The 17,439-nt window shown below is 53.1% G+C and overlaps 1 protein-coding gene across 1 annotated transcript; it reads left to right on the top strand.

Annotated features, from left to right (window-relative positions):
- Positions 1-4,708: 4,708 nt before the first annotated feature.
- IUM83_02079 (uncharacterized protein) lies at positions 4,709-6,026 on the top strand (the record flags this gene model as incomplete). Its single annotated transcript, XM_067925975.1, has 2 exons — positions 4,709-5,720; positions 5,797-6,026. 2 exons carry the CDS (start codon positions 4,709-4,711, stop codon positions 6,024-6,026), a joined length of 1,242 nt encoding a protein of 413 aa, XP_067800977.1.
- Positions 6,027-17,439: the final 11,413 nt, after the last annotated feature.

The raw sequence follows: 17,439 nt of genomic DNA, 5'->3' as shown, positions 1-17,439 counted from the left end.
TTGCCTCCCTGCTGCTGGTAACCAGCAGCCGTTGCATTCGAGAGGTCCATTGGTTCCGAACCTCCCGTCCTCGCTACCGGGCGTGGTTGCGGCCTCGGTACGTTCACATGTAGTTTAGCCTGCCGCAGGCTAAACTCTTCTTGCATGGCAAGGGTGATTGCAGCTTCGAGAGTACTCGGGTACTCCCGGAAGAGATAGGTCTTCACAGGCCCATCTCTAAGCCCCTTCATGAACGTGACGACCTTGGTCGCCTCGTCAATCGGGTTAGTCACGATATTTGATACCAAATATCGTGCGCGCTGCGCGTCAGCATGGACGTCATGCTTACCCTGCTGAAGGTCGAGGAACTCCGCCCTCGACCGGAACTCGTTTTGCGGGGGCTCAAACGCTTATTTGAGCTCCTCTTTGAACACTTCGTACGTGCTGAAGCACGTAGGATCGGAGAGTCGGCGTCCATACGCCCAACCCCTTGCGCGTCCGCCAAGGCAGGACATGGCGAACGCGACCTTCGACAGCGGGTCGACGATGCGTCGAGCCGCTATGGCTGTGTCGAGCTCGACAAGCCATCGGAAGAGAGGCTCGCCCTCTCTTCCCACGTAATTGCTTACGCTCAACTTTAACGGTTGAGCACGCGGTGTCGTCCCTGACGACGCCGTCACTGAGGAAGCAGCATCACGCTGCTCCTTCATGATGAACCCCAGAGCAACACCATGTTGTTCCGTCGGCGATAGCGTACGCAGCATCGTAGCTATCACCGCTTCTCCAATGACTGTTGACAGTCGTTGGAGGGCTTCCCACTCTGGGTCAGACAGGTGGGGGCAGTCAGCGCGTGCAACATGCGTTGCAGGCGTGTTGGAGTTCTCCATGGACACCTCCGTGCTCATGTGGTTCTCGGCTCCGCGTTCGTACACCGCGTACGAACGTCAAGCGGTCGGTCGTTGGACGGACTACAAAGTGCTACCAGGTGTAGTGGGTCTAACTTGACTCACTACTTTAGCTTACACGTTGCGCAACGTGTATGAGGAAGCGTAAGTACTTAGTAATTACTTAGGTTAATTATATTTGAATACACAAATATAAGTTAAGTAAGAAAATAATTCCAAGTGACTTAGATTAGGTAAAATGAGAACGGTATTTGTTTGTAAATTGATCTTCCTCCTAAATCTGCTAAAAACTGTTTATCATCTGTGAAAGGGGTTGGCAGCGGCTGGCTGTCAGAGCGCCGCTAATATGCATGCCTCTGATTGGTAGAAAGATGCTGCTTTCTACCAATAGGATCTTTGGGTATGTGTGGACCACTCACTGTGGTGGCCCACTTCAATGTATCCATTGGTGTGTCTTACACCAAGGTGAGGAAGTATCTAAAACTTTTAACAGATAACCTATCAGTTAAATTCACAAGTGGCTTGTAGCCACTTGTGCGTGTAACCCCGTTACACAAATGTTGAAACAAATTGTCGTAGTTGGGGGTGAGGCTTCTTGAATACTGTGTTCATCTCTCTGTTGGACTTCTATATGGGATTGTGCGTGCCACTAGAGTGTTTGTTAGGCCAAACACGTTCCTGTCGTTTAGAAACACGCGCTAAATTATATATGGCACACTTTCCCCACCACCAACACCCACCAAGTCACCGAAGACTCAATGGGCTCCTTAGGGTTAGAACCTGAAGGCCCAAGACCTTTCCCTTGCACCGGGTTGGTGTTTCCCCTGTGTACCGAGATTCCGCTAGTCGACCGACGGAAGACTCAGCGTCACTAGCCACGAGCAAAGGCTAGCACGCTCTCACACACACAAAATATACCTCGCAGGCCCTCAGAAGGAAGGGTCCCGGCCTGTTACGGCGTGATACGAGGGTGCCGGAGCTATACTCCGGCGGAAAGAAATAAATGGAGTGCGCTCTCGCTCCTCCAGTTCCTGGCGACGACTCGTCGCTACCAATACACCGGCCACTAACTCTTGGCCCTGCCAGGGATGAACACACGCTACACTAGTAGATGTGCCCACCGACAGTCATAATCCTACCTACCAGATTTACCTTGAGCTGGAGGTCGTTCACTGCAGGCACTGGTGTCGCCCTTGCGTGGTTGGGAGGAAAAGCTGTTCTGTTATTGTTGCCCGAAGGCTTATCTTGTCTTCTCTTAAGTTTCCTATCGATCAATACAAATACCAAGTATAGACGCGTCCGTTTTTGGACCGCCATTTGTAACTCACGACTCTTCGGCGCTTTCTCTGCGACGTGGCGGCGTTACCGACGACTCAAACGGCCACTGAAACGCCACCGACGACTGGGGACAGGCGCCGATGACTCATAAGTTCGGATGTTGCCAGTAGGTTTGCACCGTACTTAGCGAGCTGCAACCGCCCACGCTTGACTTGGGACCGTCGACGAGTCATCGTCACCGACCAATTTAGGCCAATCAACGACTGGGGCGTTTGGTCCAATGACTGGCGATGGGTTGTGACTTGCCAGTTGGCGCCGGTGCCTCGAGTCTTCTTCGCCCCTTGTCTCGCCTTTGGGTTTTGGCTTCGGCTTCATTTCCCGATACCACAACTGCCCCCACCGCGACTCGAGCCGCGTGCTGGTGAGGGTCGGGGTGCTCCTGCGCCATGGTCGGTTCTTCGCGCGCTGCCCAATCCGCCGTGAACTCTGCGCTCAGGGCTCTCGGTGTGTCTCGGCTTCGCTTCAGGTAAGTCGTCTTCTCTTGTTCGCTCGCCGTCTTCACTGCTAACCAGGATCTTGGTATCTTAGTCAGTTTTCGCCTGGCCGAGGAAGCGCGGTTGGTGCTGGCAGTCCACCTGCTGCTTCTGCTACCTCACAGTCGGCGGTGTCCGAGGATGAGAGCGTTGCTGAGTCGACAGCCAGTTCGGCCACGGTGAGTTTCTTGCCGTCTTCTCGCCTGTCAGCTTCACGCGAGGTGATGATGCTTGGCGGCTTTGTGCGTCTGCTTCCCACGTTGTCCTGTCATCTCCGGGGTTGAGTTCACTCGCTGGCGGCGATACGACGAGCCAAGCTTCACTGGAAGCTTCCGCTAAGTTGTCCGCGTCACTGGTCACCTCTCCTGCTGCTCCTTCGGTACGTCCCGTTGACTTACACCTTGATCTTGAGCTGCTCTCGCTTACCTTCGAGGTTATTATTTTCGTCTCTTGTCTTTCAGGACACTTCTCTGGTTGATGTGCCCGTTGGTAAAGCTGCCGACGACTCGGTTGCGATCCAGTCGTCGCACCTAGTTGCTCGGCGTTCTACTTAGACCGCTGAAGCTGGCCGTTCCACCACCGACGACTCGCTGATCACGATGTCGCGTGAAGCTCTCGAACAGATTGCCATGGAATCCAGTGCTGAGGCGTCAGAGCGCGTGATCGCGGTGTTGGGTCCTCGGCTGGACCTCATCGCCCGTCTTAATGTCACTCTGCACCAGGGTCCCAACATTCGTGGGGACCACCACGTGGGCTCTCGCTTGGCTGCTGCTCGATCGCTGGAAGACGTGGTGCCGGCGGCTCAGCCCAACATGGGAGTCCACGATGACATCAACTTGGACTTGGCTGTGATGCGAGGCCAGTTGCATTTCGCCGAAGCTGCGCGTGCTGCCGCCGAAAACTCGGCGATGAGGGAATCATTCAAGCACGAGAACACCATGGTGTTCCTCAAGCGCGCGCGCGCGGAGCTCGAGCACTCCAAGAACGAGGTCAAGCGTTTGAGGGTCTTGGAGGATCACTACCTCCAGGAGATGGAGGGTCTTCGTGGAGCCGTGGATGCGCACACCGAGACGGCCACCCACTTGGAGAACCGCGTTAGAGCTGCTGACGACGAGTGCAAGCGTCTGGCTCTCCAGCTCACTCGCGAGCAGACGGCGTTCAAGGCTGCCGTGGCGTCGTTGACTGCACAAAGTAAGCATCTTCATGATCTTCTGGCTCGCTTGGATGCCGGCGATGGCTCGTCGTCGACTCGCCTCCGGCGCTGAAATGAAGACCTTCAAGAGCAGGTGAAGCGGCTAATGAGCGCCAACCGGACTCTTCGGGCGCACGTCAAGTTTGAAGACATGGACCCATACGTCCTTGTGCTGATCTCCGAAGGTTCGTACTGGTTGTTGAGTTGCTGCATGTGCTGGCTTATGTTCTGATTCTGGGTGATGACTCGTGTCTTACAGGTTTGTCGACCGGCGAGTTGAACTGGAACCTACTGGACATTAGCCACGAGACTCGGCGGGTCCTTAAGGACATGCTGGCTAATGCGGACCCGTCTCGCACCGAGGATGCCATTGCCGTTTGTTGAGCCTGGGGCTCGACGGCCTGGCGCCGGTGCTGTGCCAGCCCCGCGGAATGCTAGGTGCGGTTCGGAAACCAACTGGGCTTCCCGGGATGGGTACGCAAGCACCGGGCCAGACATAATAAGATTAGGTATATTAAGTTTAAGTATACGAAGGCAAGTGTCGATGTAATCTACGGTACTACGCTAATGGCTGGTATGGAGCCATTAGGGTTAGGGAGACTGCCTCCTCTCTTTTGATACAGAGGCAGGATTTGTGCGATGAGGAACGGAAACAGCGGATCGGAAGCGAGGACGGTGTCCTCACTTCCGCTTTTGCTTCGGACTGAGCACGTCTGTTAGATAGCATTAGGATAGCGGTAAAGTGGCTAATAAAGACAATTGGCAAACAAAACAAAAGCGTTCTTTCACTTTAACATTTCAAGTTAAGAGTACAAGTGATCATGAGCAACAACGCGAGCAACCCGTTCGACCGTCTCGTCTTTCCGAGCGACACCAAACAGATCGGGATGTGGAAGGACCTGATCGTTGGGCACCTTCGCCAGAAGAATGCGGCTATGCGACGTGAAGCGCTAGTAAAGGGCCTGGTAGAGCCAGCGTTCGCCTACGAGAATTTGCTACGGACAAGCTGCGAGATTCCCCGTCCGATGGACACGGACGATGCGGAAGCGCAGAGGACATACAATTGGCAGCTGGCAAATCTCAGTGAGCAAGACACCTACATTAGGTCGCTGCTCAACCAGACGCTGCCCAGGTCGTACATGGAGTCGCTGCGCGTCTCGTTCAATGACGAAAGTCTGCCTGTTGCATGGAAGCGACTCGAGACTGTGTTGGGTCAGTCCAATGAACAAGGGATGGCCGCAATGATTGCGCGGTTTGACGAGGCTCTGGCAATGGATTTTGCGTCAGTGGGCGAGCTCATCTTGCGTGTCAAGGAGGCGCGTAATCGGATCAATCGTCAATCGCGCGAGGCACTGAACGGCGTGACGATGATTCCGAACCAGTACGCGGCGATGAAGGTTCTGGCTTTGTTCCCAAGCCTGTACTGGGGAAACCAGGTGGATTACACCAACGGCGGGTTCCACCTGGACAAGGTTGAAGCATTGCTGCGCAATGTCTCCATGAACAAGAGCCGCCGCGAAATTGAGGCTATGCAAGCGGTGGTTGTGCCCGCAAATCATGCGAGGGCGTCGCAGCATCTGGGCAAGTGCAAGGCGCGTGCTGTTGAGCGGAAACGCGAAGATGAGTGCTTCTATTGTGAAGGGCACTACAACCGGGACGATCTCGCGCACATGAAACGTGACTGCCCCGCGATGAAAAAGGACAGAAGCTTGGGCGTGTATCGCACCAACATCTTCAAGAGCCCCACGCTGCAGAAGCCAGTGCCGGTCGCTCACGTGAAGGGGTCAAAGCGGCCGCCAGGAAAAGGCCAAGGCGACGCGCGTCGAAATTCCGGTCGATGCTGTGATGATTCGGCACATCAAGAGGGCCAAGATGGTTGCGGTCGCTCAAGTGACAAGCGATGTGCAAGAGCGACGACACAGCGATACGCTGACGCCGGAGCAAGCCAAGGCGGATGTTGATGCGCTGATGGCTTCGCCACCGCTGACACCTGGGTCACCGGTCGTTTCGGATACGCCGATGAGTGACGACGACGACGTGGCGGACTTTGAGCCAACGATCGTTCCGGTACTTGCTGGAAAGGTCTCGGAGGCTTTCGGCAACATCGAAGTGGCGGCAAAGCCATTGAAGAGGCGGTAAGAGATTTGTACCCTGACTTGTTAGAACGAAATGTAATTAACATCACCGGTTATGATTGGGTGTTAGACTCAGGCTACGGTTATGGACTAACCGCCGATGCAACGCTGTTTTTGAGCAAACGGCCGCACCAAGAGTTTAGGTTTACATTTGGAGAAGGGACTAAACTTAGCGATACCCATGTTGGCTCCATACAGCTCTATTCGAGTAGTCCGGACGGAATTCGTCCTTTTAAGTTCAATAATATGGCTTTGGTGCCTAAAGCAAATGCAAATATACTTAGTGAATATTGGCTAAAACAAACAGGCTACCAAATAGTGGAAAGTATAGACGGGAAGTACAAGTTTGTACTTTGGAACCATAAGTTGGCATTTGTAGCCATTGCAGTAAACGGGACCTACTATGTGCAGGCGCGCACACTGAGAGACAGGCAATTAAACTGCTCTGCAGTAAAGGCAAAACCGATTGCACCATTAAAAGAACCAGTATACAGACAAATAAAGGCTGCTTTTAGAGAGTGGCATGTAAAATTGGGACACCTCAATAGATACAAACTAATAGAGGTAATGAGTGGAAATCTGATACCAGGACTACCGAGCTTTAGTAAATCAGCACTGACGAAAGTGCCGTTCTTCTGTCATACATGCACCGAAATGAAAATGCTCAGAATGAATTACAGAAATATGGTGGGATCTAGGGACGATAAACCTATCAGCACCATACACATGGATACAAATGGCCCGTGAGGACGTTAAGAGTATACGGAGTCCTAGGATCGATAAGATATTTTCTCAGTATCATTGACGACCAGACGTCGTGGCGATGGACGTTTGTCCACCGCAAGAAAACAGAGATTCAGATAAAGGTCAAAGAGCTGCTACTGCAGTTGGAAAGAGAGGGAAAATTCACGATTCGTCGTATAAGATCCGACGGAGGGAAGGAGTTCGTGAACACAGCTCTGAAAACATTCTGCACTGATAAAGGAATAACGTTTCAGACCTCGAATGTGTACAGCCGAGAGGAAAATGGAGCGACTGACCGAGACCATCAGACTAAGATGAGTAAAGTAAGGTGTGCGCTACGTGACGCAGAAATGCCGGCTAAATGGTGGCCGGAAGCACTGAAATACATGACGTATGTGCAGAACTGCACGCCAACGAGCCGTCTAAAGAACAAAAGTCCCTATGAATTGGTTAAAGGAGTGGGTTCAGACCCAAAGACACTCCAGGTATGGGGATGCGTGTGTTTCGCATATGTACCAGAGGTTGTACGAAAGGATAAAAAGCCATCCGCACGTGCAATCAAGTGCAGATTCCTAGGAATATCTGCGGATACTAAAGGATACCGACTGTTTGATGTTTGCAACAGCAAGTTCCTAGTGTCCAGGTCGGTAACATTCGATACAGAGAACTGCTTGAGCATAATTACTCGGTCATTTGGGATAAAACCGGATCAGCTCAGCAAGGAGGAGCTAAAGGAGATCGATGTACTAGATACATTATCCAACAACGATGTGACCAATGTGGAAGTTCCTGTGATTGAACAACCGAGGGGGTCATCAGGAGCAGTGGGAGCCAAACGAAAGAAGAGACAATCGTCTGTACCAGTGGGAGCTAAGCGCAGACCCAGCCGGATCAAATCCATAAATGCGCAACGCCCAACCCAACAGGACGGCACACGGATCATTCCTCTGTTGTACTCGGACTACAAGTGCTTTCAAACCCACATCGATAAGGCAATTGCAGTAGATACAATTGCGAATAGGATCTCAGTTCCCAAAAGTCTCCGGGAGGCACTAACCGGAGAACACAGGACACAATGGAGAAAGGCACTGGATTTGGAGTACCAGTCACTACTCGATAATGGAACATGGAAGTTAGCTCGGCTGCCTCCTGGCAAGAAGCCGTTACCGTGTCATTGGGTATTAGCACTTAAGTATAATGCTGACGGCACCATTGAGCGGTTTAAGGCTAGATTAGTGACACAAGGGAACCATCAGGAGTATAGTGTCAACTGTGACGATGTCTATGCGCCAGTGGCACGATTCGAATCGCTTCGTCTTGTACTGGCAATTGGAACAATCCTGGATTGCCATATTTACCAGATGGATGTGAGTACAGCCTTTCTCAATGGGTCAATGGAGGGTGAACAGCAGGTGTATATGCACCAACCACCGAGGTACATGTTAGCAGGACATGCGGATTTGGTCTGTGAGCTCAAGAAAAGCATATACGGGTTGAAACAAGCACCTAAGATTTGGTACAAGGTACTCCACAAGTTCTTCACCAACCTTGGTTTTGTCCGATGCAATAAACAATACTGCATCTATGTCCAAAAAGTGGGAGATAGTTGGATCATTGTAGTGGTATATGTAGACGATCTTACGATCATGTCGAAGGATATGGAACTGATCAAGAAACTCAAACAGGATCTTTCTGGGAGATTTAAGATGAAAGACCTAGGAGACATCCACTATATATTGAAGATGGAGGTTAGAAGGAACAGAAAGAACAGAACCTTGACAATCTCACAGCACAAGTACATTGATTAACTATTGAAAAAGTTCAATATGGGGCAATGTACAGCAGTGACTACACCGCAGCTCAGAGGAGTAGAGCTCGTAGCTGAAACGGAGATGTCAGCTCAGGAAATAGCGGCCCAAAAGTTTGACTTTAGAGGGCTAGTCGGATCACTGCAATATCGGGTAAGAAGAACAAGACCAGACATTGCAAATGCAGTGAGAGAATTGAGTAAATTCCTTTCGTGTTACAATCAGACCCACTGGGAGGCAGCGAGGAGAGTGCTCAAATACTTGAAAGGGACGTCGACGTACGGTCTCCTTCTTGATGGAAATTCGAGAACGGTGACGTGTGAAGTGTACACAGACGCAAGCTTCGCGTGTCAACCCAAAGAACGTAACTCCGTAACTGGGTATGTGATCACTATGGCTGGAACCAGTATCTCATGGTGTAGCAGCAAACAGGCATCAGTTTCTCTCTCAACTGCAGAGGCAGAACTCAGTGCACTAAGCGAAGGAGCAAAAGAAAGCGAATGGCTATGGTACCTACTGAGGGAAATGGGATTTCCGCAAGAGCAACCAGTACAGGTGTGGTGTGATAGTAAATCTGCTATTAGCATGGTCAACAACGCAGGAAACCATAAGGCGACAAAGCATGTTCAAATTCGCTATTTGATCACTAGAGAACTAGTAGAAGAGGGAAGGTTGAATATCGATTACTGCCGTACGGATGACATGGCAGCAGGTATTCTGCCAATGGCATTACCGGCAACACAGTTTGCTAAGCTCAGGTAGCTGATAGGGGTGAAAATCTCAAGACTACTCACGACACTTAGTGGGAGTGTTGAGCCTGGGGCTCGACGGCCTGGCGCCGGTGCTGTGCCAGCCCCGCGGAATGCTAGGTGCGGTTCGGAAACCAACTGGGCTTCCCGGGATGGGTACGCAAGCACCGGGCCAGACATAATAAGATTAGGTATATTAAGTTTAAGTATACGAAGGCAAGTGTCGATGTAATCTACGGTACTACGCTAATGGCTGGTATGGAGCCATTAGGGTTAGGGAGACTGCCTCCTCTCTTTTGATACAGAGGCAGGATTTGTGCGATGAGGAACGGAAACAGCGGATCATTAGGATAGCGGTAAAGTGGCTAATAAAGACAATTGGCAAACAAAACAAAAGCGTTCTTTCACTTTAACACCGTTGACGTTGCCCACGCTGCCTTCCTGGAATCGGATTCTCACGTTGAGTTGTCGTCGGAAAAGCGGTCGGCTGAGGCGAATAAGACAACGCCTGGAACTCGTGCTGCCGATGTCGAAGCGGACCGGGCTTCACGCGCCGCGCAGGTTGGTTGTTCACGCAAGCGCTCCTCGCAAGAGGAGGCCGGTTCCCGTCATGTGTGTGGTCGGTCAAGATCTGGTTCCCGTTCGGTGTCGCAAAAGCGTGTTAGTTCTTCGTCACTCCGTCGCAGTCCGTCCGCAAGTCGTCCGGTCAAGAGACCTCGCCGCCCCGCCGAAGACTCAGCTTCTGCTGCTCGTGGATTTCGTATGTCTTCTTCTCGCCGAGGTGGTAGCCGTGAGACGTCGGTGACGGCTCCTGGTGATTCTTGGAGTTCTGCTCAAGATGGTGAGCACTTGGAAGCGGAGGTGGAGGTTGCCGAGTCTTCCGGAAGTGTTCCTGCGGCTGCAGGATCACCGTCCGCGTCGGCGGTGCAAGCTTCGAGTGCTTCTGGTCCTTCGTCGTCCAAGGGCAAGTCGAAGCGGAAACCCAAGGGGCTATGGGCTCGTTCTCAGCCGCCTACCGGTCCGCCAGCTCGCGCAGTCTTCTCCGGGGCCGCTGGCAAGTCTTCGTCGGACAGCTCACCTGTCGTTCCTTCGCGCAAGCCTTCTCGTGTGGTGGAGTCATCGGATGGAGATGCTGTCTCGTCAAGCACTCTTTCTCCTCCTTCCGAGCAGGTTCACGTCGACTCTGGCGCTTCTCTCGAGTGGTTTCCAGACACTGGTTCGGAGGCGGAGAATTTGGTTGTTGGACCAGTGATTGAGTTGCCGGAGGGCGTTCCCGAATCCTCTTCTCTCTTGGAGCTTCCAGGTTCCGAGTCGTCGGGAGTTGTCCAGGGTGTTGGTGTAGAGCCTAAGAAGGCGCCTCCTGCTCCACCAAAAACTCAAATGAGTCACCGTCGACAACGTCGTCGTCCTTCCGTTCCACGCCAGCCTGCGTCTTCCGGAAGCAATCGCGTCGTCGCCACTTTGGCGTCCACTCCTGGGTCGGATCCGAGCTCCCAGCGTCCTCTTGCGGTGCTGTCGCCCGTGCGGGGTCAGCAGCATCTCGTCCGATTTTCCAAGCAAGTAGCCAAGTGGACTGTGCCTTACATCGAGCCGCCTTTTACGCGTCCTGGGGCTCCCAAGTGCTGGACCCAGATGCTGAATGCTCGGTTGCCTGCGCCGGTGCCTCGGTATCTCCGAATTCTTTCTAGTCCTGAAGGCATCGCGGCAGTCGCGGATTACAAAACCCCCGATCATCCGTGGCAGAGGCTTCGCCGGCGACTCCTGTCTCAAGCGTGTCGTTTTGACACTCCAGAGTTTGATCCCGACTCCAAGGTGTCCCAGTGGGGTTCGCCGATGACTCGGGTGATGGGATATTGGAGAAATTTCCGTGGGAGTGGCGACTCGGACAACGCCGACCTTGGTTTCTCGCTTTGGGAGCGCGATCACTGGATCCTTCCGAAGGCCGTGGAGACTACGTTCTCCGCAGTTGCTGCTGACATGGATATGATGGACTGGGCTGCCGCGCAGAAGCCTTGGACGAGGAAGGACTTGGATACTTGAAGGCTGCCTGGTCGAGGTACGTAGTCGAGCACAACAAACGTAGCGACCGTCTCCGCGCCAAGGTGGTCCCGTACATCTGGAAGTGGGGCAGCAGCCAGGACCCTGGCTTCTCGGAGGTGAGGCCCGAGTTCATGCTCGAGCCGATCATACCCTGGTATTCTCTGGAGTACTTGCCTTGTGAGCTCAAGACTGTCGACTGGTTGAGCGAGGCCGCGGCCCTGGACGCTGCGGAGCCTTGGCGGAACGGCTGGATCGATGTACCGGAACAGCACCCCTACAACACCACGTTCGTCCCGTGCAACCCGTCGGCTCCGCTCTTTGTCCCGGCTGGTTCTTTGCGCGCCGATGCTGGTCGTCGAGTCCTCCCAAGTTCCTCGCTGCAACGGGTGAATTGAGCTCAGAATGGGTGGCCGAGTTTTGTGATGCTCGTGTTCCTGCTGCGTCCGAGCCTTCGCCGAATGCTGCGTCTGTTCCGGAAGGACAAGCTCAGGATGCTGGTGGTGGCTCCGACGACTCGAGTCTGCTTGGTGTCTTGGCTCGGGCAGCTGTTGCCTCCGATCCTGATTGAGTTGAAGTCGGGTTCAAGCGAGTCGTCGGCAGCGTATTCTATCCATTTGGCTTTCATTTCCAATCTCGCTTCTGAGTTGTCGTTGAGTTAGCTGTCCGTATTGGCAGCGTTTTAATTTTTTAATGCAAAAGATAATGCCGCAGTAGCTGTTTTCGTCTGTGGTCTTGGGCTGCGTTGCCCCAAGTACAGGTCATCATGGCGGTGACTCATAGCCACCTACTCTTCATCGGCGACTTGAACCATCTGCAGGCGCTGTTCACTTCTTTTTCGCCGCAGGTATTCATAGAGGAGCCCTCCACAAGAAATGTTAGCGGCTGGCTCCCACGTTGGTTCATCGTAGCCGACCCATTTGACTCTAAACTCGCGCACTGCTCTTTCAGTTCCCGTGGACAACGGCACACGGTCGTCGAGGATGGCTTCAACTTCATACTCTCCTGCCACGCGATCTGGCTCCCAACTATCTTCAGGGAGCGGTTCTTCGTCAAAGTCTAGTCGCGTGTCGTCGACGAGTCCGGGCGCGAGGCGAGTCTTCGGTCGATCTCCAAACTCATCAACCAGCTTTAGTCGGGATATATGGACAACTGGGTAAAATCGGTATCCACTGCGGTCCGGTAACTCGAGTTCGAAGGCATAGTCTTCGATCCTCTTTTTGATCCGGAAGGGTCCATGCCACCGGTGTGCTAGTTTCTTCGTAAAGCCGGGCTCGACTCTCTCCATGTACAACCGGACCCTGCTGCCGACATCAAACGGAGCCTGCATCATTGTTTTTCGACCTTCAATCGGCTCAATTCCGCCAGTCTTCGGTAGATCCACCCTGTCCCGAGAGACATGCGCTCCCTCTGCCGCAAACGGTTGGTTTGGGGCACTCGCCGACGACTCGCGAGTCGTCACTGGCTCATGCGTACTTGGTTTGAGCGACAAGTCACTCGGGACGGGGGTGTCTTGTTCCGTTGACGGTTGGTTTTGTGCTGTCGCCGACGACTCGGGATCCCGAGTCTTCGCCAGTATCGTCTTCTCTTTCCTGCTTAGTTTGACGTTGTGTTCTCGTCTTCTCGGTGGCTTGGTATTCCTTGGCCATTTCCATAGCAATCTGCTGTTGTCTGTTGACTTCGCGGCGCCACGCCTGTGCGTCTGACTGCTTCGGCGTGCCGTGTCGGAGCGAGGATGACATGGCTTTCAGCGTTGACTTGGCATCCCACCCGTGCACCTAGTAGAATGGTGTTTCTTTCCGAGTCGTGTGTTGTGAGTTGTTGATGGCGAAGACTAAGCGCTCCGCGATCTCGTCCCAGTCTTGTTGGAGCGGGTCTTCGGCGTATACCTTGACGGATTGCATTACAGTTTCGACTGACCGTTCTTGCTGTCCGTTGGCTTGCGGTCGGTAACTCAGCGTTGCTCGGGACCTTGACTGCATCATTTCTGCAACCGCTTGGAACACTTCGCTCATGAACCGTGGGTCGCGGTCATGGCGGATGAGTGATGGCGCACCGAATCGTCGGTATATGCATTCCTCGAATGCTTGTGCCACCTTGAGTGCGCTCGTATCCGCCATGGCTTTCGCAACGATCAAACCCGTAAAAGAACATTGGAAGAGCAGCAGGGGCTGTGTTGCCCCTCCGAGGCTTCGGCAGTGGTATCACGAAGTCCACAGACACTATCTGGAAAGGCCGTTACGCCAGCACGTTGCCAGGAGAGTATCCTTTCAGTTGGGGGCGGCTCTTGCTGGTGTTGCAATCGGGGCACGATCTCACGTGCTTCTCCACGTCGGTGTAAAGTCCCAACCAGTAGTAATCTCGCTTGACTCGCTGATAGGTTCTCACCACACCCTGATGGCCACCTTCCGGTGAGTCATGACAGTTCTGGAGTACTTCGTGAATCATCGTGGTGGGTACCACCAGACGTAGCAAGATCTCCTCTTGCGACTCAGCGTCACGCCGACGACTTGTTCCCATGTAGTGTAGCAAATTGTCCTCCGACAACACGAACCTTTCTGCGATTTTCCATGCATCTCTGGCGGCTCGGTATCCAAGTTTCTCGACATCTCTAAGTAACAAGGTATTCAGGTTAGCCCATCGTAATTCGTCGTCTTGTGCAGCAGCTATGCGCCGTCGTCTCTCCTCTTGGACTTCCACAGGATCAATGTCTTGTGCGTTAGGAGCTGCTGGTGGAGCTTGAGTTGGTTGTGGAGGTCAAATCTCGGGAGGTTTCCGGCCAGGGCGAGTCTTCGGCGGTGGCTTCGGCTTGTCGTGTGTGAATCGGACATGTTTTTTCTTGTTCTTGGTCTGCGCCCGAGTCATCGCCAGTAGCATACCAGGCTCTGGACGTACGAAATCAGCAAATGTTTTGCGTTTCACGGTTGAGACGCCGTTCAGAATTTGAATAGAGCCTCCTGGAACCAGGTTTTGTGACTCTGATCCTTGCGGCGGCGACTCGTAGATCACTTCTTGTATCCGATTAAGTCCGGCCAACTCTGCTTTCCGGTTTTCACTCAGAATGACCTTGGAAACCTTTGACTCCAAGGCTTCTGTTGCCAACGAGTCCGCGGCAGCATTGTATACGCGTACCACGCGCACGTATTTTACTGACCGCAACCGTGCCGTGACTTCATGTGATGATTCAGCTGTGCCATCAGTGATTCCTTCCGGCAAGATATCACCCCTAGGGATTGCTGGATCGCGAGTCTCGAGTCTCCCACGACCACTAAGCCTTCAGCGCCGTGTTCGATCGCGACGAGAACGCCGTTGTTCATGCCGGTGTACTCGGCGATGTTGACCGTGGTTTTCTCGAGGTAAGCGTTCGCTGCAATAACTATTCTCCACTCCGGAAGGCTCCACACACAATCCATGAACAACTGCCGTAACCACCGCACTTCTCAGTCTTCGCTGACCCATCGAAAGAGACCCGAAGTCTGTATGAGCTGTCGGTAGGCGTGCATAAAGCAAGTTTGGGTCCATGCGAGTCGTCGGTGAGCCTTTAGTCGGCGGAGTAACCAGTTCCAGTGAGTCATCGAGATCCACGAAGTTGGTCACCGTCGACTGGAGCAACTGGGTGAAGGCACAGTCCTTCTCCTTGACTCGTTGGACGATCAGGTGCCCCGAGGAGAGCAATACCGCGAATTGCACAGCTCTCCCAAAGAGTGACTTCGACTTGGTAATCCACTCCAATGTGGAGAAGCGAGTGTAGATTCGTATTGTCCGTCCCGCCAACTGGGTGTAGCAAGTCTTCAGTAGTAGCAACAGCGCTAGCACCTCTTTCTCCGCCGCATGATAGTTCATCTCGGCATCCTTTAATACACACCCGCAGAAGCGAACAGGGTGCAACTTGTTCTCATGCAGCTGTAGCACCGTGGAGCTCAATGCCCACTCATTTGCGAACAGCATGACGTGCACTTCCTTGGTGCGGTCGAAGTGGCGGAGTATCGGTGATGCCGCAACCTTGTCTTGGAGAGCTTGGAAACTCCGGCGGGCAACTGTGAGGTCACCATCCGGTGCGAAATCGTCTTCTTTGAGCTGGTACAGCGCCGCGCCGTAGACAGCGAAGTCTTGGATGAAGCGGTTGTAATAATTCAGCGCACCTAGGAAAGACTGCATTCCCTTCTTCGTTCGTGGGAAAGGCAGCTTAGTGATCACGTCCAGCTTCTTCGGATCGGGCCGAATGCCGTCTTTTGATACTTCATGGGACAGGAAGCCAACGCGTCCTTGCACAAAAACACTCTTGGTAAAGCTGAAGCTGATCCGGCACTCTTCAACACGGCTGAGGAGTCGATCCGCCGTCGCCAAACAACTGTCGAAGTCTTTGCCACCGAAGCAGATGTCGTCCACGAAGGATCGCCGGTCGAACACAGGCACCAGCGACGACTCGTCCGCTTCGTTGGTCGTAAACATATCGGCTCCTGGGTTGTGAATGAGCCGAGTAATGGGTTCAGCCGTCTCGGCGTCATCTCGGGCGGCTGCAAACTTGGTTCGAGTCGTCGCTGTAGTGCCTGGTAGGCGAGGTGACGACTCGAGTCGTCGGCAGTGCTCTGCCGTGTAGTGGGTCTAACTTGACTCACTACTTTAGCTTACACGTTGCCCAACGTGTATGAGGAAGCGTAAGTACTTAGTAATTACTTAGGTTAATTACATTTGAATACACAAATATAAGTTTACTTAGACAAGACTCCAAGTAACTAGTTTAAGGTAAAATGAGAACTGTATTGCTTGTAAATTGATCTTCCTCTAAAATCTGCTAAAAACCGTTCATCATCTATGAAAGGGTTCACAGCGGCTGGCTGTCAGAGCCCCGCTAATATGCATGACTCTGATTGGTAGAAAGATGCTGCTTTCTACCAATAAGATCTTTTGGGTATGTGTGGACCACTCACTGTGGTGGTCCACTTCAATGTATCCATCGGTGTGTCTTACACCAATGTGAGGAAGTATCTAAAACGTTTAACAGATAACCTATCTGTTAAATTCACAAGTGGCTTGCAGCCACTTGTACGTGTAACCCCGTTACACTATCCCCCCCTTAAGGTTAGACGCGCGGGGTCTCCGCACGTCAATCTTTGGAATTGACCATTCGTCAATTCTCCGCGTTTGGAGAAGAAATCCGCGCTCATTCAACGATGAGCGCGCCTCAGAAGAAGTCCGCAAAGTCGATGGGGAGTCATCTCTCCATCGACGACTACTTCGAACGCCAGAAGGCGAAGTACGGTGACGTCGTCGACTTCGACGACGACGATGAAGACATGGAGGGCGAGGAGGACTCGCCCTCAAAGCGTAAAGACTCAGTGTCGAGCGAATCGCTCGACCCTCACGCCAAGAACGTTCGCCCGCGTGAAGGGGACGAATCGGACGCTTCGAGTTCGAAGCGTTCGCGTACTGAGAGTGATACCCCACTCGCTTCAGCTGGGGCTCTCAGTACTCCGCGCGCTGCTGCTGCAGCGCGTGATGTTAAAGCTCAAGGCTCTCCGCGCGCTGCGCCTGCAGCGCGCGATCCATGGATGCCGTCCGCGTCCGAGATCGCGGACCGGTTTGGGAACTCGGTACCTCCGAATGAGGTGCCGCTGTACGTATGCAGCGCCATCAAAGATGACGCTGTGGCTGCCGAGCTGCACTTTGATGCGGAAACGCATCAAAGGCGCGATACTACATCGGACTCTTTCATGAGCTCCGATGGTTTCAAAGCAAGAAGACCTCTTCTCGCAGCAAAGTGCCCGAATGGCAGGCACTTTGTCAAAGCTGGAACGCCTTTGTTGATAACTTCAACAAGAGGCCGAGTGCTTACCGTGATCGGATTAAGCAAGCGCGTGATCGCTTCGAGACGTACTCGAAGCGTGGAAAGCTGGAGCAACTTCATGTTGCTGCTGAGGAGGCAAATGTGCCGTGCGCTGTGCCCGAGGGCTTTCAGTGCACGAAGTGCTTCCCAGGTGCGGTCCGCTTGAGCGACCGCGACCTGAACGGGTACACGTCGTTCCGTGTGCCCGAAAGTCTCAAAGAGCTCCGTGCTAAGTTCTTAGCACGTGAGGGT

Source organism: Phytophthora cinnamomi (genome assembly GCF_018691715.1).
Source record: "Phytophthora cinnamomi strain GKB4 chromosome Unknown Contig0, whole genome shotgun sequence".
Taxonomy (NCBI): Eukaryota; Oomycota; class Peronosporomycetes; order Peronosporales; family Peronosporaceae; genus Phytophthora; species Phytophthora cinnamomi.
This window is presented reverse-complemented; position numbering and strand designations above follow the sequence as displayed.